General features: G+C 41.6%; 1 protein-coding gene across 14 annotated transcripts in view; it reads right to left on the reverse strand.

Annotated features, from left to right (window-relative positions):
* The window catches only part of LOC117225169 (protein abrupt), a 129,311-nt gene that overhangs the window by 78,783 nt on the left and 26,203 nt on the right, over positions 1-24,325 (reverse strand). For all 14 annotated transcript variants that reach the window (XR_013033212.1, XM_033478601.2, XM_076521265.1 and 11 more), the window contains exons 2-3: positions 14,844-15,268; positions 12,452-13,266 (exon numbers count right to left, since the gene is read on the reverse strand). Coding sequence is in view for 13 of the 14 variants with exons in the window: in XM_033478601.2 (XP_033334492.1) it covers positions 12,452-12,658 (207 nt within the window). In the remaining variant the exon portion in view is untranslated. The remainder of the gene's footprint in view (positions 1-12,451; positions 13,267-14,843; positions 15,269-24,325) is intronic.

Below are 24,325 nucleotides of genomic sequence, written 5' to 3' on the forward strand. Positions count from 1 at the left end.
GCACGCGCGAAGATCGAGCCGGAGCGGCGCGCATCGCTCGGTAAATTTAAATGCGGCCGGTCACGCGACGGGTAGCGCATGGATAGCGCGCGAGTACCGCGCGAGTACCGCGCGAGTACGTGATGGTAACACGCACGTGGTCTCTCTCTCTCTCTCTTTCTCTCTCGCTCGTTGTCTGCTGCGAACGCCTTTAAATATAGAATATGGAGCACCTTTTGCCCGCCACACGGACCCGATGGATTTGTGGTATTGTGCAAGCGTGATTTTCTGTTCCCTGCACTCAGCACGTGCCGCTCGCTTCTGTTTTTCTTCCGATGCCTCGCTGTCAACCTTTCCTGTTCCCCGTCCGTCCCGAACGGTCGTTTTCTTAGCTTACTTTATAGGGCGAAGTTTACGCTTTTTGGATAGACTGGTTCATTAGGATTGCGTCGACGTATTGTTCTCAGCAGCTCTCTTCCAACGACGTTCGATTTCTGTCAGAAATTTAAACTTTGTACACCTCTGGTAAGCGCATCAATTTTTTTTCGCAATTCAAGTTCGAATGGTCTTGAAGCGGAAAGTCTCCATTTTCCAACGAGACCGAAAACATCGTCGTACGATTTTCTGGCGCCATTATACATCAGTTTCAATCACGAGTGTACGCTTGACCCAAAGTTCGATCGGAGAATTGAACGCGACGAACTTCAAAGGGTAGCAACTTTGTTTTAAAAGATCGTAGGTCAATGTTTCTGGGCTTGTTTCAGAGGTCGAAGTCTCCACTTTTTGAATCCTCAGACTTTTCAGAGTAGCGTCGCTGTTGTTGGCAGCAGCACCTTTTGCAACGAAGTTCAATTTCCGCCGAGAAAAAATCAACTTTGTAGATTTCTGAGAAGCGCCAATAATTTTTCTCGCAAATCAAACTGAAATGACAGTGAAATGACGAGTCTCTCCTTTCCAAAGAGTCCAAAAGTATCGTGCTGCGATTTTTTGGCGTCATTCTGTGCCAATTTCGATCAAAAGTGAACTCCAACACTTGACCTCGGTGCAAAAGTTTGACGAACTTCGAAGTGCTACAGCTTTGTTTAAAAAAGTCATATCCCGATGGTATTGGTCTCATTTTTAAGCAGGAAATCTGCGCTTTCCACGCGTTTCGTTTTTATCCGTGAGTCTTTCGATGCAGAATATGGAGCAGTTGCCTTCGTAGACAGTCCCGATGGTTTCGTGGTACTGTGCCAGCGTGATTTTCTGTTCCCTGCACTCCAGCACGTGCCGGTCGCTTCTGCTTCTCTTCTGATGTCTCGCTGTCAACTTTTCCTGTCCCCCGTCCGTCCCGTTCCGACAGCTTCCAGCCCCCTTATCGCCGTCGAATCTTGTAACGCGAGAAAACCTGTCCCCGAAGGAACGCCGCTATCGATCCGATGCAAGGAATCGCGAGTTTGAGTGATACTTCCAGCTAGACGCGTCCCATATAAGGCGGAGAGATGTTTCTTGTTACGCTGGTCTTGTTGTGCTCGGATGCTGGCTGCTGTACGGACGAGCCTGACGATCTTCCGACCTAGATGACTGTCCTCGTGAACCGTGTTTTCGACGATACTTCGATGGAATGGGGAAACTGGAGCCTCGAATGACAGCTGTATCCTGTCCGGGCTCATCCGAGTGTATTTATACTTTTGTAAGTGGGATAGAAGAGGAATAGGTCCCATTAGAGCGACTTTGAGCCGTCCTGCCACTTGACACCGAGACTCTGCACAGGGACAGTATGGTAGGCTTCAATTTCTTACACAGCACACTTTGGGTAGAGCAGGGATGGAGGAGCCTATTAGCTAACCACTCTGTTGCGTCCTTCGTCACACTTTCCTTTTGGATTTTCCCGAAATTCGAACCTTATTGCGACTGGTTTGGGCTGCTAACAAATAAAGATAATGCGGTAACTTCGAATTCAGAGCGAAGTGAGTTCACATCAATATATCACCACAATAGATTTTTTTAATGAGAATGATATTAAACTGCGAATAGGCACAAATATCTTGTAAGTATAATAAAGTTTCACGTTATCGAAGATAATTTTAAATTGGACAAGTTAATAGACAAGTTTATGATCGGATAAGTTGGATAATCTTAAGTTACGGTTAGTTAAGTAACACTGAATCTACTATAGCCTAACGACTCTGGTTACACATTTTTCAAATATAAATATTATAAATTCATTTCATTGGAAATAAGTGAATATGTATATTGCATTATTGGAGCAGTTACTGCTATTAAAAGTGTACAAAATCTGAATAAATAATATCTTCCCCGTTTTATGAGGCAATGCACATCAGTTAGTTTAGCTTCTTAATAGGTTTAGTGTTAATGCGAGCATTCAGACCTATAGGCATAAAATAACTTGAGATTATTTTGTAATCTCTATGCAAATAAAGATTTCTTGTAAACGAAAAAAACAATCACTAGACTTTCCACGGTGAAAACGACACGTATCTTACTTCACAATTCTATAAAATTTAGTTAATGACTTTGTTTCTGACAATAACGAGCTGTGTGAGCCATCGACATTTACGTCAATTTCCAAACGCGATGCCAAATGTTCATTAGTTCTCGATTATTTTTCGAAGATTAACGTTCGTTTTGTATAAAAATTTGTGTACAATCTCCGATCAAAAAATACAAGCAGAAGCATCACTAACGTTAACAAATAATTTGACTGGAAATGAATCAGCTGTGTCATTTAAATTGAAACATTATTAGGCTACCCGACGCGAGGAATTTTGCACAAATCGGTGTGCGAGTAGCTGAAAGTTAAAACGAGCCCAGGCTTACCTTCGCACGATGCTTCCACGCGAGTCTGTTTCATCTCGAATAGCGAAAATCGGAAGCCACCGCACGTCAGACCGTGAAACGTCCCGGGCTTCTAGCAATGGAACAGCACAAAGCGACGATCCGTATTCGCGTGGAATCGAAGAACGCGGATCGAAATAGGCTTGTAATCCTCGTGTCACTCGTCGGCGGGCTCCGAAACTAGGCGCGACGTATGGGAGAAGCTACGGTAATTCGAACGAAACAGCTCGCGGATTAATTCCTCTCGAGCGGTCATCACGGCTGAGCCATTAATGCAGTTATCTCGAGGACCGTGACAGCCTCCTGAAAGGCGTGCCTCCGATGCAAGGAATATTACGGGTGGAACAGGCTTAACGAGTTCCCTTAACAGTTTTATCGCGAGCCCGGCCGCGTTGCTTAGCTCCGATCGCGCGCCGATTGCCCGGCGAATTCATTGATTGGGAGGGAAACGGGGGAGGGTGGGAGACACGAGGCTAATCGAACCGGGACTATCGCCGATATAAATTACACGGATCCTTTACAAGCGACAGCCTAGCGTTCGTAATCCGGTCGTTGATAAAACAGAGAAGGGACGAAAAATCGGAGAAAACGAAAGGAAACGGATCGGCCGGGACAGGGATAGGTTACAAATAAGCGGCAATTAAGCGCGCGCGAGCGCGTGCAAGCGACTCAGCGGTTTCCGTGGAGCAATCGCGATCGCGTGCTAGACTTCAAGCCAGCCGTCCCGGAATTTTCATTGACGAAGGAAACCGCGGATCCGCGCAGACGACGATGATAAACGAGACAGAGGTGTGCGCGACGCGACGCGCAGACTTTACGATCCCCGATAAATATTTAAACTGTCTCGCGGTGGCTCGTTTCAATGCCTAGACCCGCGGGAAGAAGCGAAGCCTCGTTATCGCGTTCACGGAATCGCATGATGCACGCACCGGCGCGATCGCTGTAGCATAGGAAGAGAGAGAGAGAGAGAGAGAGAGAGAGAGAGAGAGAGAGAGAGAGAGAGAGATCGGTAGTTGTATGTATAGGAACGATCCCGTATCGAGACGCGGCCCACGCGTCGCTGAAACATACCGGCCGTCCAAATTATCGTTGAATCTCAGGTGGAAATTGTTTATGTTTCACTTGGGTGAGTCTTCGTGCGAAAAGCCGGAGGACGATCTACCCTGCAAAATGCATTTGCCAGACGGTTTGGAGTCTGTGCATCTTGCGGCTGCACTTCGCGCAACTTGGTTCGTTCGTCGAAAGAAATTCTACTTTGCGGGCCTGTGGGAGACGCGAGGAATTTTTATATGAACGACGCTTGCGGAGGTTACGTAGAGAAAAGTCTCCGCTTTCCAACGAGCCGAAAAACATAGTCCTACGATTTTTCTGCGCCATTTTATGACCGTTCGAGTCAAAAGTGTGCGGGCGGTTTCAATATGTGTTGAATAAGAGATGAAAACTCGATGAGAATTCAACTGTAACTTTGTTAAGAAAAATCGTAGATCGATCTTTCTTTCCTCATTTTAAAGGGCGAAGTCTACACTTTGTGGATGCGTTGGGTTTCTTTTAATATAAAGTTGCAGTATCGTTTGCGATATCATATAAAGTTGCAGAATTTCTTTGCGATATCAATCGATTAATCACAGATTCAACTTCGCGGATCTACGGAATTCCCAAGGAATTTTTTTTCTGGTCGACGCTACGAAGCTTGCGTAGAGTGAAGTTTCTTCTTTTCAACGAGACTAAAAACGTCGTTCTGCGAATTTGTTGCGCCATGCTATGTCAGTCTGGCTAAAAAATGTACGTCAACGCTCGGCTCAAAATTCGGTGTAAAAATTGAACAAAATTTCGCGAACTTCAAAAGGCCGCAACTTCGTTAAAAATATTTGTATCGCGACGGTTTTTGCCTCATTTTAAACGGCAAAGTCTGCAGTTTTTTTCAGATATTTTAGACTTTTCGACGACAAAATTATTTTCAGCGTGAAATGATTTTAGCTTGCCAATCCCCAATTCCCACCGTCGGTATAATAAGAAGCAGACCGCTGTAAAGCGCGCGAATGTTAGGCGACGACAGTGTTATTTCGATGACTGTAAAGCAATATCACCACGACGTAAATTACAATGAGCAGGGCAATGTGGTACACACCGCGCCGCAGGGATCGCAGCTTCGAATGAGAAGTTAAAATAGAATAACGGGGAACCGTGGAGGTTGCTTGTCGTGCCGTGAAGAACGATAGCACGATTTTTCCAACAGCCTCGGACGTCGTATTAAATGTATAAACCTTTCAGAGTCTCTGTTCATTAGCCGCATACAAGACGCTCCAATAAAACTCAAATGTGGCGAGGTTTCCGAAAATTTTGTCTCCCGATGATCGCTGACTATAATCTTGCAATCTCAATAATTTTATAAATCGTAGACGATAATTTCTATTTCTCAAAACGATATGTGTTTGTACTTTTCTGTAGGTTTATTTTCTCTCACAAATGTTAATCGTAAGAAATAGAATTTCAAATAACTAATAAAAATCCACAATATAAAGTAACTATTTTCAATACATGTATATACATATATAGCCTCAAATAAATCTTGAAATAATATTTCATACAAACAAGAGCATCTCAACAATTGTCTTCGATATTTTTTCAAACATTTTTACTCAGACCTGCTCTCACTCTTTCAAAATTCTAATTTGTAATTCGAGGAACTGTATTTCAGTTACATTGTATTTCAATTACATGGCCAATGTAAATGGTCAAATTGTATTTCAATTACATTAAATTTCAATTGCATCGTATTCGAACTACACTCGTGATTAAAATAACGACAAATTGAATAAACTGAAAGGTTTAAAATATTTAATTAAATTACAACGTAGTATTATATTGCGAAATTCGATAACAATGTAATTGAATTTGCAATGTAATGTAACGTAGCACAACTCCGCCGATCAGGTTAGTAGTTCTTTCGCCGCGACTTTTTGCTTCCGGTGCATCATAGTCATCGGTGAGCTATTCCTACGGACAGCGTTCAATGCCACACAGGATTCACGCTCCCACCCTAGGCGGCAACGCCCCCCCACCATGGAATATTGATCACCAAACGGGGGGAACCGTGAGCTCGGGGATTAGGTTCGGGACTGTCGGATGCTGTGCATCGGTCAACCCCGTTGTCCAGAAACAGGAGAAACGCGAGACAACGTAAGTGCGGTGGGTACGTTCCGTCGAATTTCAATTTTTCCTGGGAATTTCGTGCCGGCCGTGACAGGCTATTGCCCGGCAGCCAATTTATTACCGATACAGGACAGGACGAAATTTATTATTGGTCGGTGGCGGGCGGGGGCGGAGGTACGGGGATCGTATTTCGGCAAATATCGTTGCGGACGTAGTCGATAACTCAGTGATTCGTCATCGACTCCCGGCCGATAGTCAAATGAACGGGGGGGGGGGGCTGTCGTAAATCGTTGCACCGGTGCACTAACGCATAAATCAAAGCGAGCGCGGCTGTCAGGTGTTCCAGGCAGACTCGTTATCGTTGCGTCACGCGTTTGATATCGAACACGCGAAAATATCGACTGGTTTCGCAAGCGCTCGATTATTTTCGTTGTTTTTTCCCCCCCTCCCACCGTTTAGCCTACGAGCGCGAACTGCGATACGAACGCCGCGGCACACGAAAAATCTTGACAACCGCGATTTATTTCTGCCGTTAGAAACTAGTCCAGTGTTAGTATGTTAATGTCTCTAATTTGTCAGCCGCGAATTTCAAGTCTTTCAACACGCTCTTGCATCGGCGCATTCACCGTGGGGATATTTCCGTTTGTCCCGCGTCCAATGAACGCTCGCCATTGTTTCGTTCGATTAATCTCTAACAATCAATGATCAATCTGCCGCCGACATTATGACAAGATCGATTCAGTAGTGGCGGACAGGAATTTTACGGAATCGCTTCGCTTATATGATGGATTCATTCCTCCTCGCCGGTGAACAATTGTGTGCCGCTTATTTGTAGAATTTCTTGCAAAATCTGCGCGATAAAAGCGGCGATTTTTGTCGCGGGTTCGTTAGATAGGAACGATAGTGTGTGCTGGTCGAGCAGAATTTTCGCTTGGCTTTCAGTCCACGCGGTCGTGCGATTCTTCATTTTCCTCGTACTCGAAAAATCGACCGCTCTTCGGCGCTCTGCGCGTACAAATCGTTTTAACACTTGAGCGCGACAATTGCTTGTTCGTATTATATTATGTAACACTTGATGCTCGGTTATTGTACATTTTTACGTACATTTTTTCTCCATGAAACGTGCAACAATGTGTAAAGAACGGGGATTCCGAGCGATTTTGCGATATTACGATGAGAAGAATCTCCGATGTTGTGCAAAATAAAAATCGTCTCTATGAATTGCAATAACAGAGGAGCTATATCCACGCGCGTTTCTTTTCCCAATACTTCTAACGAATTGAAAATAATTTCATTATTGCTTTAAATTCTAAACTGACTTCACTGTTTTGCGGTCGATCGACTCAGTTTCCTCGCAAGCGCACGAAATCCGTGCAAACGGAAGGCTCGCAATAAAATTAAATTGCATTTATCTTCCAAGAAATACTCACGATCTAATCGTTGCAACTGCGAGGAAAACGGCACCGCAATCGATTATGTAGCAAAGTCAGCTTTCGTGTACGAACGATCACAATTACTCCCACAATTCGATATGTCGATCTCTCGCAGCGGTTGCGACAGAAAATGTGGAACGGCTTGCGAAACGGTCCGATAGTCCCCGACGGTAAAAACTCCTGGTCCACCTATGACGTTCGTCCCACACGATAGTTAATCCCCGGCAATTGTGCACGGTGTAATTTCATGTTTTCCCCTGCACGGTTTAATGCGGCGACGAGTGCCGCGAACGGAGTAATAATAACGCGGCGGCGGCTTCGTCGTCTACGGGCATTAAACAAACGTTCCGAGCGTCACCGGGACGCCGGTGAAAGTACAATAGCGAGGGATATTAATGAGCACAAAAGGCTCCACCTTCGTAGCGACGCAATGCACGCTTTTTATTACGTTGCCCGCGTGACTTATATTTAAACGACGCGTCGCGGCACCGATAGTCGTCGTTGCCGTCGTTACCGCCGTCGTCGTAGTCGTCGTAGACTTCGACGTCGTCGTCGTCGTTGTTGTCTGCACGGCGTCGTGACGCAAGCCAGCCGAGCAACCGGGGGAACGATTCGTGTCCGGCGTTATTAGCTCGAGTACCGCGCCGCTGACACTTAAAATCAATTAGCGGTACGCGTCAATTAGAAAGTCGGTCGCCTCTTCCACAGACTCGATTTCTTGCTCCGCGTGCAACAATCGTTCCCTATCGCCCGCTGCAAGCCTTTGACAGCGCTAGACATGTTGCTGGCAATCCGCTAATTTGCTGGAAATTAACGATACAACGGCGGACACGTTTGACAAAAAATATAACCACCGATCCGATGTGCTTACGATCTTTTGTCATTTTATTCGTCGATTTTATGCAACGTTGTTAATGAAACATACGAACATTTTAATTAATTGTCGGGAACTGGATAATTCGCACGTTAACCGCCAACCATGAGTTATCTCGCGGTAGACGCCCACCACGACGCGCCCGATAAAGGTTCATTACCGACAAAGAAAAGGGTTTATTTATATTTTTTACTTATTCTTATTTTTTCTATTTGTAACGTCGGCATCTAAGATAGGCTTCTGACAATAATCGATGAAGGTGCTTTCAAAAACTTGTAAATAGCCTGTTTATATCAATTGAAATCTGAACATCGAAGAGCTTGGAATTTTTAGATAACTAGTATTAACTAATATAATGTTTAATTCGCATGTACACATTGTTGAATTTTTGGTATTTGTGAAACATTGTCTATGCGACTATTTATATGATCACTAATATTAACGTAATATAAAGGATCTTGAAAAATCTGTATACATAATTATTATATTAATTAAATTAATATAATTTGAATAAAACTCAAATAAATAGTAGATAATATAAAAAGAAGAAATGATTAAAAGTAAAAATTAATTTTTCCCCTGCAACGTTAAAGAACCACTAATTCAGAAAATCGAGTGATCTTCGAGCAGCCATAACTTCGAGAGAAAAAATCGTACGACAGTCTACCTAGAATAGTTTTGAAGGGGAGACTTCCTTCTATAAGACCCTTTGAAAAAGAATTTAAAAGAAAATTCTTAAGATTCAGCAGAGCGATTTGAATCTTCAAGATAGAACGAAGGAAGAAGCAGCAGAAATTCTGGTCGCTTATCGATCGCTCGACCCCGCCCGAATCTCTGGTCTATTATAAAAGGTGGATCTATAGATCGTTAGATTCTTTGGGTGGCGATGAGGGACTCTATCGAGGGGGGGAAGAGGAGGAAACGGGTTCCCCAAGGAGACAGGTGGACGCGGTTGACGACATCTCGACGACACGTCCGAGTGATCGATAGTCCTTTGGCCGAGGAGGACTCCCGTTGGTCGCCGGACGACTTCGTTATTATGCAAATCGAAACGGAAGTCCTTTCTCGATTCTTCCACCCGCCGCGAGCAGCCCGTAATTGCCATCTTCCGCCGAATTTTATATTCGCGCCGGCTGCATTACGTGCGCGAGCGAAATTAAGGGCGGATTGATCATCCGAGGGGTTCAATCTTCGTGCTCCTGAATTTCATACTAATTCGATGATTCACCTTTAAGCTGGTTCAACTGCGAGATATATTGCCGCATCAAGATTACCGAGTATTACATGCCGATCTAAAATCGTTGCGGTTCCGCAGTAATAACTGCAATTTTGCGGAACGTAATCTGCTTTCGATATATTTCCAGAAAATTTCGAACGACTGGCAGGGCTAGTTGCCCAGACGTCCAATTAGTTTTGATACATTAACGATTAGAAGTTACGGCATCCTACCCCCTATTAACCAGCGTTTCGCAGAATTACAATCAAATTACTCGAGAAATTATAATTACGAAGTAATTTCACTGCACTGTAATTCAATCATATTGTAATTCAATTATATTGTAATTCAATTATATTGTAATTCAATTATATTGTAATTCTATTACATTGTGATCTGCGTTCAATTAAATTACAATGTAATTCATAACTGCAAATGCAATACAATTACGAAATGCTAAGTAATTAAATTGCGTTAATTACGAACTGCGATGTAATCGAATTAAAATTTCGTGTTAAAAAATCGTTCATCGTATCTATGTGACACAGACGAGAATACGCGGAAGATTCTAAAAAACGCGCGTACGAAAGGAAAACGTAAAAATGTATGTATCTCGATTCGCGTCGAAGTTCTGGTCCGTAATTTGAAGTATTGTATTTCGATTACATTGTATTTTAATTACATCGTATTTTAATTACACCGTCTTTTAATTACATCGTATTTTAATTACATCGTATTTCAATTGCACTGTATTCGATTTACACTGGTCGGTGATATTTTTCTAACGAATATCAAATTTTCCGAGCGCACGGGAATTTGGAATTTCATGGAATTTCACCACCTATTAACTAATGTTATTAACGGATGTCATTGGACATCCGGCTGGAATAATAATTTGCATCGATTAACAGTATTCAGATGACCGATTTATTTCCTCTTTTTCGACGAATTCTTCTTGACCGCGGCACACGACGGTCCAAATTAGGCTACTACTCTCCCCTATCGACGATAAAATTCCGTGCACGCCGGCACGGTAAAAATGTTTCACGCGAAAGCCGTGCGACCGATTTCACCGGTGTCGAAATTGAAAATCGGCACTTATCGACGTTCCGATAGAGAGCATCATATTCCCAATATTTCGACAATAGATCAATTACGGGGTCGGGGAGTTTTCGCAACGGCGTCTCGGTAGACGGGGCATATTTTTTGAAAGCATGTTCGATTTCTCCCTGCGGTATTAATTATTGTAATTACTCTCCCGTCAATTCGGTGTCTAGCTTCCTCTTAAATCCGATGTTTTGGACGCAAGGAACTGTTGTTAACTTGACGCTACATGGTTTTCAAAAAATTGATCACTTTTATTGCTCACACGGAACCGATAAGTGAACAATCTCGCGACAGAAGAAAAGCAAAACTATCGAATAAACAATCGAATAATTTTATTCGGAAGTAATATTGTTACCTTATTCGCGAATGGTTTGTTCACGAATAATTCATTCGCGAGTAAAATGTTATTTGTCTTTGCGACTAAAAGTAATTGATTTCTGAGCCATTATTCGTTGATTGCAACGTCCTCTCGCAATGCTAATTTATCTGTACGTTTTACCATTAAAGGCTAAAAACACCATTAAATTTCCATGGAATAATTTCAAAAGACTTCTTTCTACTATTATTTGTTACACTATTGCTACAAGTTATAAAATACCGTAATTATCTCTGCAATAATTTTTGTTTAACTTTACAAATATGAGGATAATTAAAGGAAATAATATCGGTGTGGACAGTAATATTGTTCGCTTTAAGGTCAACGCATCTTACGTGTGATGTGCGAGCGAGAAAGAAATAAGTATACAGAGTGTTCAAAAAAGAGCATACAATATTTACATGGTATATGGAGCATACTGTTCTGAGTAAGAAAGTGTTAGTAAACATAGGTCGAAAGGTCAATCATTTCTGAGATATAAACATTTCTGTTTGCTAGCATCGGAATTGACTTGCTTTCATCAAGCATGCTCGTCAAATAATTCGTCAAAGATGTGGAATTTTAGAGAGTTAGTAATTCTGTGAAGAAAAAGATACCAGTGTTTATAAAAATGGTAGGAGGATACGTGGAAAATCTTCTGCAAATATCGAGAAGTCAGTAGTAAATCAATCATGATGCTAGCAAACAAAAAAGCTTATATCTCAGTCACGGTTGACCTTGTATTCATGTTTTCTATGGCGTTTTTGTTTAAAACTTTACTAAGACAGTGTTTCCTATATACCATATAAATATTGGATACTTTTTCTGAACACCCTGTATAAGAAGAATGGTGACAATCAAGGAATCGAGGCTCTCTTGTTCTGTTTACGATTTCATCAGATGCACACATATTCATTTGTGATTCGCGAATAACGAATACAAGTTTGATTGCTATGCGAACAACCTTTTCTTGAATAGATGTAGTTTATTCTTTATTCTTGAATAACGAACAGACATTTAACACTAGATTTACGGAACCCGTCAAAATGACCCGTCAAAACCCGTTTTTTTCTTTTCTAATTTACAATTATTCACATCGTAAAGCTATATTTATGAGTTATCTATTCAGTTATCTACTCATTATCTATTCTATCTATTTTATCAGTTATCTAATCACTATCAACTTATATGTTACTCGCGGCAAATGTTACAATAGCACTTGTTAAAAATCAGAATAAATACCATTATACTGTATTATACTATAATACTGTTATAAATTAAAATAGAGCAGCTGCATTTTGTGCTCCGTAAATCTAGCGTCAATTCGAATTCGTTATTCTCGAATAACGAACAGACAATTAATTCGAATTCGTCACTCCACGATGGAACGAATCGCGCTCGACTCTGCGCGGCAGTCGAAGTGTTAAAAAAGAAGAAATAAAACGGTCGTAGGGCCTGTAGTAAATTGAGTATCGAATGACGAACAATGCACTGACCTTGAGGAGCCTCCGGAAGTAAGGGCTGCAGGCAGAGAGGACGACCTTGTGCGCGGTGAAGCTGCTACTGTCGCATGCCAGCGTAACATCGACGAAGTCCTCCTCGTCCCTCAGATGGCGGAATGAGCTGAGGATGCTCGAGTGGAAGTCATTCCACCTGAGTGAGTACTGTTGCTCGCCGCTCGACGAGGACGAAGAGGCCGCCATGGCGTCCGTCCCCTCGGGACCCACGGCCGAGGGCACCAGAGGTGCTATCGTGCTCACTCTGGCACCCCACGAGGACACCTTCACTGCACCCTCTCGTCGCGTACCACCGCGCACCCCTCAATCCTTATCAACCCCCTAAACCGAACCAGCTGCCAGCCCGGGCCGCGTCCACGCGCGATTGCTTATCGCTGAACCACGTAAACAATCGCCTTGGATCAATGAGTTTTCGTTCTCGGAGCGAAGCCGATCCACTCGCTGCCCTCTCCACTCTCAATTATTACCCAGCCTTGACCTCGTTCTACGCTTCTCTCTCTATCTATCTCTATCTCTCTTTCTCTCTTCTTTTTTTCTCTGCCAGCAATAACGATTTTCTTTGGTAGTCCTCCCCCTCTGTCGTTTCAAGAACACGTCCCGTTGACTCTATGGGTTGGTCTCTCCGGATTGGTCCAGAGGAAGCGATCGCCGGAAGAACGATCTCTCGGCTGCTGTCAGGTGTAAGGGAACTTCGTGGCCAACGTGGATCTCATAATAACGACATCGTGATAGCGACGAGAGGACGTTGTCCGCCGCTGTCCGGGTACGCTGAGACAATGAGCCCGCGATCGGTTCTGAAAACAATGCGACGGCTATTGTGAGGCTCGGCTCGCCGCGCCGGCACGTGACGGCCGCCTATCGGACATTTTTGAATACCGATCGATAAACACCCGGCGGAGATCCGCGAGCGTTATAAATTCAATCGTGCAACGAGCCTTTGCACTCGAACCAATTTTGTTGCTTCGGCGAACGCGTTATCCGTTATCGCTAATTTCGAAGACGCGAGCTGTGTACAGTACACCGCGCGAAAATTATCGGATGGCTCGGTCTCAGAGTCTGGCGTTATTTCGACACAACATTTCCGACGAATTCTTCGAGCAAAATTTGACTCGGGTAACGTTGCGGATAGATTCTTCGAATACAGTTTTATTTCGATAATATTTCGAATTAAATTTTACTCGAGAAGTTCTTCGTTGCAATTGTTACTGTTGAATATTTTTATGGTTCTTGCAAGCAATAAACGTAGAAAGATTCATGGTTTGCTAAGCTTACTAGTTGAATGGGTGACACAATGTTTTCTGTAGATCAGTTGCAAAAATATTGATATATTATTGTACTTGTTGGACTCGCGTGTTTTTACGGACAACGTTAAATACCTTTGAAACGAAACACCCTTTAAACATGTAATCAAAATTCTTATCGGCAGACCGAGGCAATAGATAACAAGATTACATCTTTATTTGCTCCGATTGCAGATGGCTCGATACAAATTGTTATTATTTCGTATTTATTACACCGGGGATTTTCAAAAGCGTTGCAGTATAAAACGCAATGTACTTCGGATAATCAAATAATAATATTTGATACATATAATCACGTTTGTACGCTATATTCTGAAAAACAATGACTGATGTTTCTCAGCTCCGATGAAATGCTGATAATTTCATAGACGATACACGATGCAACTTCGAAGCACGATTAAGCGACAAATAAAAGATACTGCTAAAGTTTCTCTAGGTTTTTTTTGTGAAGGGGAAGTTCCAATTTTTAAGTCGGTGATAGTTTCGATTACGACACAAATTTTCCAGTGATTCTAGGGTACTACTTTCGTCTAAATACAACAAATAATTTATGCGAATTGTTGTGTGTGTATGTAACTGTGAAGCACATGTGTTCCTGTTCTAGTTATCTCAGCACATTGTAATCCGTAATAAAAATATATATGAAATCCGCTCTGTAATAATGTAAATTATAACATGAATAAATAGATAAAATAATGTATTCGAATAAATAGATAGAATAATACATTAGAATAAATAGATAAAATAATTTACTAGAATAAATACATAAAATCATTAAAAATAATTTATTCGAATAGATAGATAGAAATAATTTACCCGAACAAATAAATGGAACAATTTATGACAAATAAATGGATTGAATAATTTATGACAAATAAACAGATTGAATAATGTATGACAAATAAATAGATTGAATAATTTATGACAAGTAATGAACAATTGTCGTTCGAATAAAATATTCGAGTAAAAATAATTCATTTGAATAATTGGATAAATATTTATTCGAAATAATTCGAACAATGTCCAACTCCGTGTCTAACCGTAATAAATGAAGGCAAGTTTTTACTCACCCGATGTATGAATGACCCAACGACGCGCTCGCGATTCTGCCCTCTATCAGTCCGTTTCTCCGCCGTCTCAACCAACCACCAACCACGTATCACTTTCTCCCGTTCAACGAAGTCCTTGCACCCTCTGCCCTGCCACAGTTTGACAGACGCGTCATTCCGACATCCGTTGACGAGAGGCACGACGACAATCCTGTCGATGCTTCTCAGTCCTCTGGGCGCTCTCGGCTCGATAAATCTCCAGCAGGTCACTTGATTGTCTCGGTGCACTTGTGTCCTTGCTTATCATGCCCCTCACCACTGCTTCTCACTCTCTTTCAGAATCCTTGTCTCTCTCTCTCTCTCTCTCTCTCCGTCTCCTCTGGCTCCTTGTTCACGGTCCTCTCCCGTTCTACCTCCTACACAGCCGCCTTGATCTCTCTCCTATCCTGCGGACCGGATAAAAAGGCCAGGTTAACAGGCGTTTGCATACGAGACCCGTCGCCGTCCACGATAATGGACGAGATTATAAATGAAACGAGCAACGGCCGAGCATTCCGACGCGACCCGCGCCGTTCCTCGTTTCCTCACGAAAGCACTCGAATCGAAACTCTCGGCCAAGTTCTACGGTTGCTTGGGAATTTTCTGATTTGAAGCCCTGCAGCTGCGACCGAAAGGAAATTCCGAGATCGTAGAAATTAAAAAAGAAATTGCAATAGTAGCTTCCAAAATTAGAGAAAATAATTCAACGATTTATAGAGTATTTGTTAGTATGGATTTTATGCATTTATGACAACAGAATGAACAGATGAAATACGAAACTATGCTGACGTTACTACAATTTAAGTATATTGTTACATTGCTGCCAATTTATTAAAACTATTAGAAAAAAGGAATACATGTTTATTCAACTCTTGTTTGCTACAATTCATTCAAAAAATGTTTATTCTGCTTACAAATTTTCAACTCATCAAAATTGTGAAATGAAGAAATTTATCTTGCTGTAATTTCTACTTCTTGCAAATTCACTTGGGACATTTTTATTTTGCATCAAGGTCCGCTCACTATTTGCCACAATACTTTTAGTACAATCATGTGTTTTAATGGATTTAGCATGTACTCGCTGAAAAGCAAGCTTTGCTATTAGTATAACACAGTGGCAGCTTCTATGAGAGTCGTTTCTCGTTGCGATAATGTTGCCAAGAATTTCAAACATTTTAAAACAGTGACGGACTAAAGTGAACATTTGAACAAATAACAAAATTAACGAGAAAGTATCTTAATCATTGTACAGTAAACTAGTCACTTCTAACATTAAAAGAAGACAAATTCAAATCATTCGGTCCAGTTTGAATGAAATCATTGCGCTTCGAAAGGTGTACGAACACTTTAATCCGTCACTTTACGCACGAACAGTGCACGACTCTATAAAGTGTGCTGTAACCATTGTGCACGTCGTTGAATTATTTTATGACTTCATCGACACGATCTCCGGGGTTCCTTCTCACTGCAAGCACCAAGTCGTTGTACGTACTTCAACTTTACCGGGAATAATTTACAAGCTAGTGTCGCAATGTTTCGAGTACTTTCGTGAGCTGGTATACACGGATCGTCGTGGCGATCGCGCGGTGTGCCTCGATCCTGCGGGGATCCATGAACGATCTCCACAGTCAGTGCACGGTCGTTTAAGTAGCAAGGAGTCGCATGAAACGATTTCTCAATGGGAAAACCCGTGTTATTCATATTTATGAAAAGTGGGCTGAATGTTGCTGAATCTTGCGTGAATCACTAGGGAAAAATGTGACAGGTGACTCTCTGTGACGATGTAAGTGCCGTGGTGACGTGAAAAGAAAAGAAACGAGAGGGGATTACAGGGCGGGGAAGAACGGGTAAAAATGTATGTTGTTTTATGATTGTGAATTGTAGAACGATCGTGGGAGAGAGACGGCGGACAACAATGCGAGGAGCGTATGAATATCTGGATGCCCGGCGATAAGGCTATCGGTCTTGTTTACGATCCCGTGAATTTACTTTGCACCATTCTCGGCAAATATTAGAAAACGCGATATCGAACGTGCGCACGGCCGGCCCGTAATTACTTCTCCGCCTTTAATTACGGGAAGGGCCCGATTTCATCGGGGCGCTGGTTACGTTTCAGCTTTGTAAACAGTCACGGAACACCTTCGAATATTCCGCGCGGTGGGTGTTGCTTTTAAATTACAGAGGCGTGCTAAGGCTGCCGGTGGAGCACGCGAACGTTATTGGATTACAAAGTGACTGCGAAACGATTTCTGGAATCGGATCGGAGTCGATACGAGCGCGTTCGTCTTCGATTTTATCGGAGATCGCGCGCGCGCGCGGAATCTCTCACGATTTTAACGATAGAATCAGCGAACGAGACACACAGTGACTGATTCTTAACAATTACCGAATTTATAAAGGAATCTTTTTTGATACAGTTCTTTAGACATGCATACGGTGAGCAACAACAATCAGACAGCTTTCTGAATTTTTTTAAAACTGGGCCAAATGAGTCGAGATTTCTCAATGGGAAAACCCGTATTATTCATATTTATGAAAAGTGGACTGAATGTTGCTGAATGTTGCGTGAATCACTAGGGAAAAATGTGACAGGTGACTCTCTGTGACGATGTAAGTAAGTTGAGGAGTTACAGAGACTACTTTATTAGACAATGCTTGAAACATTTTATCCACGGAACACGTTGTTTAAGGTTTTATTACATGATCAGATGAAATAGTTGGATGAACAGTATTTTCTTAATCTTTTTTTGTCATTTTAAATCATTAGAATTTTTTACTCATTGACTGGTGAACTAGTGCAAAAGTCGTTATATAGTCAGTTTTACATCTCAAGAAAATCGAAATCGTTTGGTTTCATTCTAAAAATGTTATTGTGTGTGTGTGTGTGTGTGTGTTTTGAAATGCAATATTATCGTCGCTCGCTTCATTACAGAAGAAATTGTACGAACTTTGAATAAACGTGATCTTGTCATCGTGATACCCGGACTGCGGATTTTATGCAGTTTTAACGACAACGTCGAATAACAAATCTGTGAAGACAGAAAAATTTGATATCCCGATGCTTAGAATAACCGAGGTTCCACTGTACCTCTAAACATGACGGTGATTTACGAATGGAATGATTGATACACCTTCTTTCATGTTGTCGAGGAATAAGCTGAAGACAATTGAAGTATCGAGGTAACACGGTGCGCGACCATAGTCGAGGAACACATACGCCTCCGAGCACTTGCACATTATGAAACTGACATAATGACCAGAGGAGGATTTCGCAAGCGGATACCTAGAAAGCGTTACGAGGCGTAGAGAGCGAGCGCGCCTTATCTCAGTTTCGATACTGAAATTAAATACTCATTTTCCAGTCCGCGGAGGAACGAGTTCTCCGCAGAACGCCAACGAAATCAGCTGATCAGTGTACAAGCTGCTACAAAATTACGGACCCGAATCCGTCGATCGTTCAAGGACATTATCCTCAAAAGAATACTTCATCAGATTCTGCTTCACAGTTTCTTCAATACAGTTTAACAGTTTGTCAGACTCCTGACAAAGATTGTACACATAATCTACTGATTATAAATCTGATTGATTTCTTCCAAATCAGAGGAAAATATAATTCTCCAAGAAACAAAAGTTGTCTCGTACCAATTAGGAACATTGTTAAGAACGAACAAATTCTGATGAGTGTAGCTGTGAGAGAAATGTAACTGATTATGCTTGATATCGTCTGTAATATTGTTCGTTAATTTTTTTAGACATATTTTCTAAGGTACTTTCTCTGTGCAAGTTACTATTTCTATTTATCACTAAACCTATCAAACCCTAAAATCGATGATCGTTTTATACGAATGACAAAATTGAAGTTATTAGACTTCTCGACATTTTTACTACAATGTAAACTGGAACACGAGACTTTGTTCGATCGTTTCTTGAGAAAGATCTTTCCTAATTTGATTAGATTCTTCCTAACAAAAAAATGTGAGACTGTTCGGAAGTAATTGAGCGGATTAGAATTGTAGTGACGTAAGTGACAGCGACATCCAGTTTTTATATCGTTTTGTATGTGTGCGACCTAGTTTAGGAGAAACACCGCAACATTAAACACGTATCGTTCTGTTATAAGCAGAAATCTACAAAGTATAAAACAGGTTCATTTTCACTGCGCGTAACGGAACTCGCGAAAAAGTATACACGCAAAAAGCATTAACAGCGATCGGCCATCTAAACCGGTGTGGTAAATTTAGCGTTGATAAAACATGTAGAAATTTCGATTAAACGTTACAAACCAGATGGTCGAACATACTTGTTCGTCCTTAATAATGTTGCTAATGGAACGAGACAACTTTTGTTTTTCATCTTTCTTTTTGGAGAATGAGTTGCAAAGAAAATCTAGAATATTTCTCGGCAAAAATGATGAACGTATTCTTAGCATAGAACGCGCGTTCGTCTTTCACCCCCCTAATTTTGTAACGTTCTGTACCCACCAATCAGATGTCCAATCGCGACAGAATCGTGCAGCGTTCCACGTGCGCTCATATTCCATTATGCCGTGTGAATGAATCCCGTGTCCCTGAATATATTTTGACGAACGATCGATGGATGAGCTTACGCTCGAACAGTTCCGCCCGTCCGCCCCTCCGGCCCCCGCAAACACGCCTTGCGTTTTGCAAACAGTGCGAAGTCGATCGACTGGAGCCCCACCGACTCGTGATCCACGGGATCACAGATGGTCGATCGACGTAGAGATCGGCTGGAACTCGGCGTTAATTGTCAGCCTCCTAGCTTTATGATACATCGAGACACAAAGGAGACTTATTCGACGTAAAAACACGTTGATCTGCATACGTCCGGCGCACGGCAGTGATTTATGGAGGCGAGGAGATCGACGGGAGCCGGCTGAAAGCCGACATCATTAGCGATCGTTGCTTTTGTGCCTCCGGCTCGAATAACTTCGATCTTTTTACGATGCTTAGCCGTGTCTGCCTTTTGTGCGCCGGTTTAATTGAGAAAAAATCGGCGCCGAAAGTATCTAATTACTCGACTTTGGGCTTTTGTGGCAAGAACGAGTAGCTGGAGCACGAGAGAGCGAAGTATAAAGCATCGGGAGAGTTTATACAGGCAGAGAGAGAGAGAGAGAGAGAGAGAGAGAGAGAGAGAGAGAGAGAGAGAGAGAGAGAGTCGCGCTATAAAGTACAAGGGAGCGAAATGTAAAGTAGAAGGGAGTAAAATATGAAGGGAAAAGAGTGTGTAAAGTATGAAGTGAAAAGAGAGTAAAATGTGAAGCAAAAAGTGGCTGAAATATAAAGTAAAGAGGAAATGAAATATAAAGTAGAGAAGGGTGAAGTATGAACTAGAAAAGGACGAAGCAAAGGTATCGAGACGGTTAGTAATTGTAAAAAAGAGTGTAGCAATGTTTGTGCTCTTTCTCGGACACTTTCATTGGTAATAAATAATTATATACAAAAACAATTTCACCGATCAATACGGAGGATGGCCAAGTCATTAAACTCAAACAAGAAATTTCGTATTTTGTAAGTTTATCTAATGCAATATTTTGTAAGTTTATGTATTGTAATACAATAAATGTTTCTATTGTAATATATGTCATGAATTAATGAAACACTTTTACATGGATTGGAGAATACAGTCTCGGAACAAATAAAATTAGAACGGTTCAATATAAAATGAGGTTGAAAGTTCACACTGTGAATTCAGCACACAGTAAAACATGACCAAACTATATTAATCAAGTATAACAACAATCCTAAATAACAAATAACAAATAAATAACAACAATCCTAATACATGAAAATCCAGCACCTGTGGATTACTATGTCGATCAAACTTAAACCAAGACTTTTTCTATCCACTAACACAGAACTGAAACTTGCAATTATTCGCACACTTATATCCCCCTTTGTGTTAAAAAATGTGATTTATACGTTAACATGTGTTGCCAGTGTTGCCAGATCTTCTCGTTAATCGCTACATCTTTACGATTACAAACGAAGCAATAAAAATAATGAAGCAGTAATAACATTCGTACACTGTCAAGTTAACTAACCAGAAGTAGAGGGAAAAATAATCATTCGGCCGGTTGTGAAATGAACTGCGGATTTCAAGCATGTACGACAAAAATCAGAAGGTGAAATGCAAAACTGTGAACACATTTGAGGAGTTTAAAAATACATACTGTTGCATTACTGTCAATGAAATGCGAAACTGTGAACACATTTGAGGAGTTTAAAAATACATACTGTTGCATTAGTGTCAATGAAATGCGAAACTGTGAACACATTTGAGGAGTTTCAAAATACTGTTGCATTACTGACAACTTATTCAAATGATTAAGCAAACAGATGAATGTCCACGTGGTTTCTGTATCTTCCAATTAAAATACAAACGGTTCTTGTTTTGCCTGGAAATCCGCAATCTAGTCACGGAGAATATGGTATTTTCGTTTTGTGAATCTTGTGGGAATAGTGGCATTCGGATCACCGACGCCATTTTGGCATTGCAGTCGGATGAGAGGGCAGGGCCGATCAAGCGATTAACGCTAAAACACTTTTCCTGTCTCTCCCGGTACACGTCTGTTTGTTCATCATCGTTGCCCTCACATTATCGTTTCACATTTTACGGAATATTTGCTCGAAGTTGAAGTTAGGTTTAATGGCAGCCTGATGACTGTGCCTTGCCTTCCACACACGCCCATTTGCATACTAATTATGCCATTCGTATTTGCATCTTTATGTGGTGCAATTTTACGTAAGGAAGAGATTCGAACAGACCAACGAGTCCTAAACGATAAACGTTGCTTAAGGGTGGGTGGGGGAAGGGCACCACCCCGAGGCGTTCAGAAATAGGTTATGTTTGGAAATACTTTTCACAGATAATTACTACATAAAAGATTTAATCTTTCTGAGGGAATATAAGTGTAAGTTTCAGCGTTGTTTTTCAATGTTAAAAAAGTAAAAATCGTACAAAATGACACGCAAAGTTACTCGTTGTTTTCGAAACCCATTTTTCATAGAAAATTGATTGCTGGCCGTCTTGATTAGCAAATACTGGGATCAACTAGAAACTATTGCCTAAAATTTGGTAATTTAAGGAATTTTCAGCAATTTTAATAATTGCAGAGGTGATAGCTGTTTGAAGAGCAGAACAGCTTTAAATGCATATAAAAGATTAAATAATTGGCATATCGAAAAAATCGTAACGCTACATTGTAGAATACTCTATGCAGAATGCAATTTACTTTACTGAAATAAATAATTTTATATTTTATCATATATTTATTTCATTTAAACATAGAAGAAGTTTTAAGATAACTTTCTTCTCTGACAAAGTCAAACCTTTTAAACACTGCCTTCGGTCAATAAACAATCGAATTTCGAAATATCGCTTTTACATAACAATCCGCACACTCGAAACTTAAAGAAAGAAAAAAGACAAAGAACAAATTGATATTTAGCATCAGCGCTAGAGAAAGCGAGGAGCGTAATTAAAATTGTGCAGCGTGCATAAACGTTTCCGTGATCGATGCGCTGTTCCGTCGATCCGCCGATCGTTTTCTATAAACGCGTTCGTCGAAGCGGCGCGGAGATGCATGAACAACGATAAATCAAAAGATGCGGCGTTTAAATATTTCAATCGCGACGAAAAAGGAGAAAAAGAAGAACCGCTCCACGGCGAACCGGGGGACGCCATAGCGCGCAACTTCCTCGAATCGACGATCGTTTTATATTCCGCAGAGCAATCGTAAACCTCATTGCAGTGCGGCGCAACGCGTTGTAATCGCGAATCAACAACGCCTATCGCATTACTCCGGTCTCGCGCGGCGCTGTTCAATGGTTTATTGCGTTTCTCTGGCCGCGTTTACCACCGGTCGTGCTCCTCCACCTGCCTCCCCCGCCGCAGCACTTCATTGTTTTCATTCATAGGCCAAGCGTTTCTCGCATTCGATTTTTGCGAACAATACGGGGCCGATCGTTAAAACAGCGAATTTTAATGTTCGGAAGAAAGTTGCGGTCAATCCGGCCAGTCCAATCAATTTCTTAACGATTTCTGCACGCTTGTTGCGTAAACCGAATTGCATCAGGATTTATATAGGATATAGAAAGATTCAGGAAGTAATCACGATAATTATCTTCGATTTCGCTGTTTCCATTTACGAAATTACTTGCGACCCGACGGTATCGCCTAGGAAATTCGAACGGCGACGGATCGATAGCAACGCGAATTTGGTCCGCTGAAAGCCATGAAACTAATTTTCGCGGAGGTTAAGATATATTCCGTAATTGGTTCTGCACCGCGTTTATAATTTTTCATTTCCAGCGGCGGCGACGACGGCGGCGGCGGGCATGCAGAAGGAGTTGTTAATAATTAACAAGCAATCATTTTATTTCCACGTGTCGAGCGTGCTCGGTTGATGGCACGGTTTAATTAAAATGAAGCCCACCGTGTGCCGGTTAATTAAGTCCATTTCCAAGATTATACGAAAATACTCCGTTACTCTTTGCCGGAATGTATGCAAATGCAAAATCGATTCGAAAGGTGTTCAACAACACCGCTGGAATCATTTGCATACGCATTAAATTTCGCGCGACGCGTTATAATCGCTAGTCAACAACGCCTATCGCGTTACTCCAGCCTCGCAGTGAATATTTTCCCGACGGTTTAAATGCGTTCCCTGCGCGGCTACGACGACGACGACCTCGTGGCACTCGTCGAAATTATGCGATCCGCGCCCGACATCCTGTGTTGTCTGTCGTCGATCTTCGATCGCTTTCGATCTCGAGGATCGACGAGATTTCCATTCACCGAGCGCGGTCGCACTTACTTCCTCATTAACATATGTTCGCGGTCTTCGAACGGTTGCAACGAGGTGTCGTTGGAAATAGAGTTTTACTCATAAAGCAAACACTGTTTCACACTCTGGGAACCGATCGTGCAGCAGTGATACACAAGGATTTCCAGAAAGATCAACCGCCGTGGATTTCTTGGGTGAAGAAGTCACTCGTTATGATCCTGCGTTATAAATAGAGTTTGATTTTTGATTCGATGCATTTATAAGCGATACGAAGTTCGAACGAGCGATTGAATGAGCGAACGAGCGAAAATCAAGGGGCAGTACGGTTCGTACAACTATTTTTAAGCACGCAGGTTGAGATCGATTAGCAATCGATTAGAACCAATGATCGAGAACGTGCAATAAGTAGATTACTGTCTGACGATACAAAGTGTCTGATATTAACTCTTTGCACTCGAAGCCATTTTAACGGTAAATCTAAAATAATTTTCCTGTCTTACAGTAATTCCATTTCACGTGACAAAGTGCATTTTATGCATACGAAATTGAGTTTTCTGATTTATAGAGAACAGTTATGCTTTTAATAATATTTATAATCTAAATTTCGATGATATAAAAGTGATATTAGAACGTGATACAATAATTTCAGCGGTGTCTC

This window comes from Megalopta genalis, chromosome 4 (assembly GCF_051020955.1).
Source record: "Megalopta genalis isolate 19385.01 chromosome 4, iyMegGena1_principal, whole genome shotgun sequence".
In the NCBI taxonomy this organism is placed as follows: domain Eukaryota; kingdom Metazoa; phylum Arthropoda; class Insecta; order Hymenoptera; family Halictidae; genus Megalopta; species Megalopta genalis.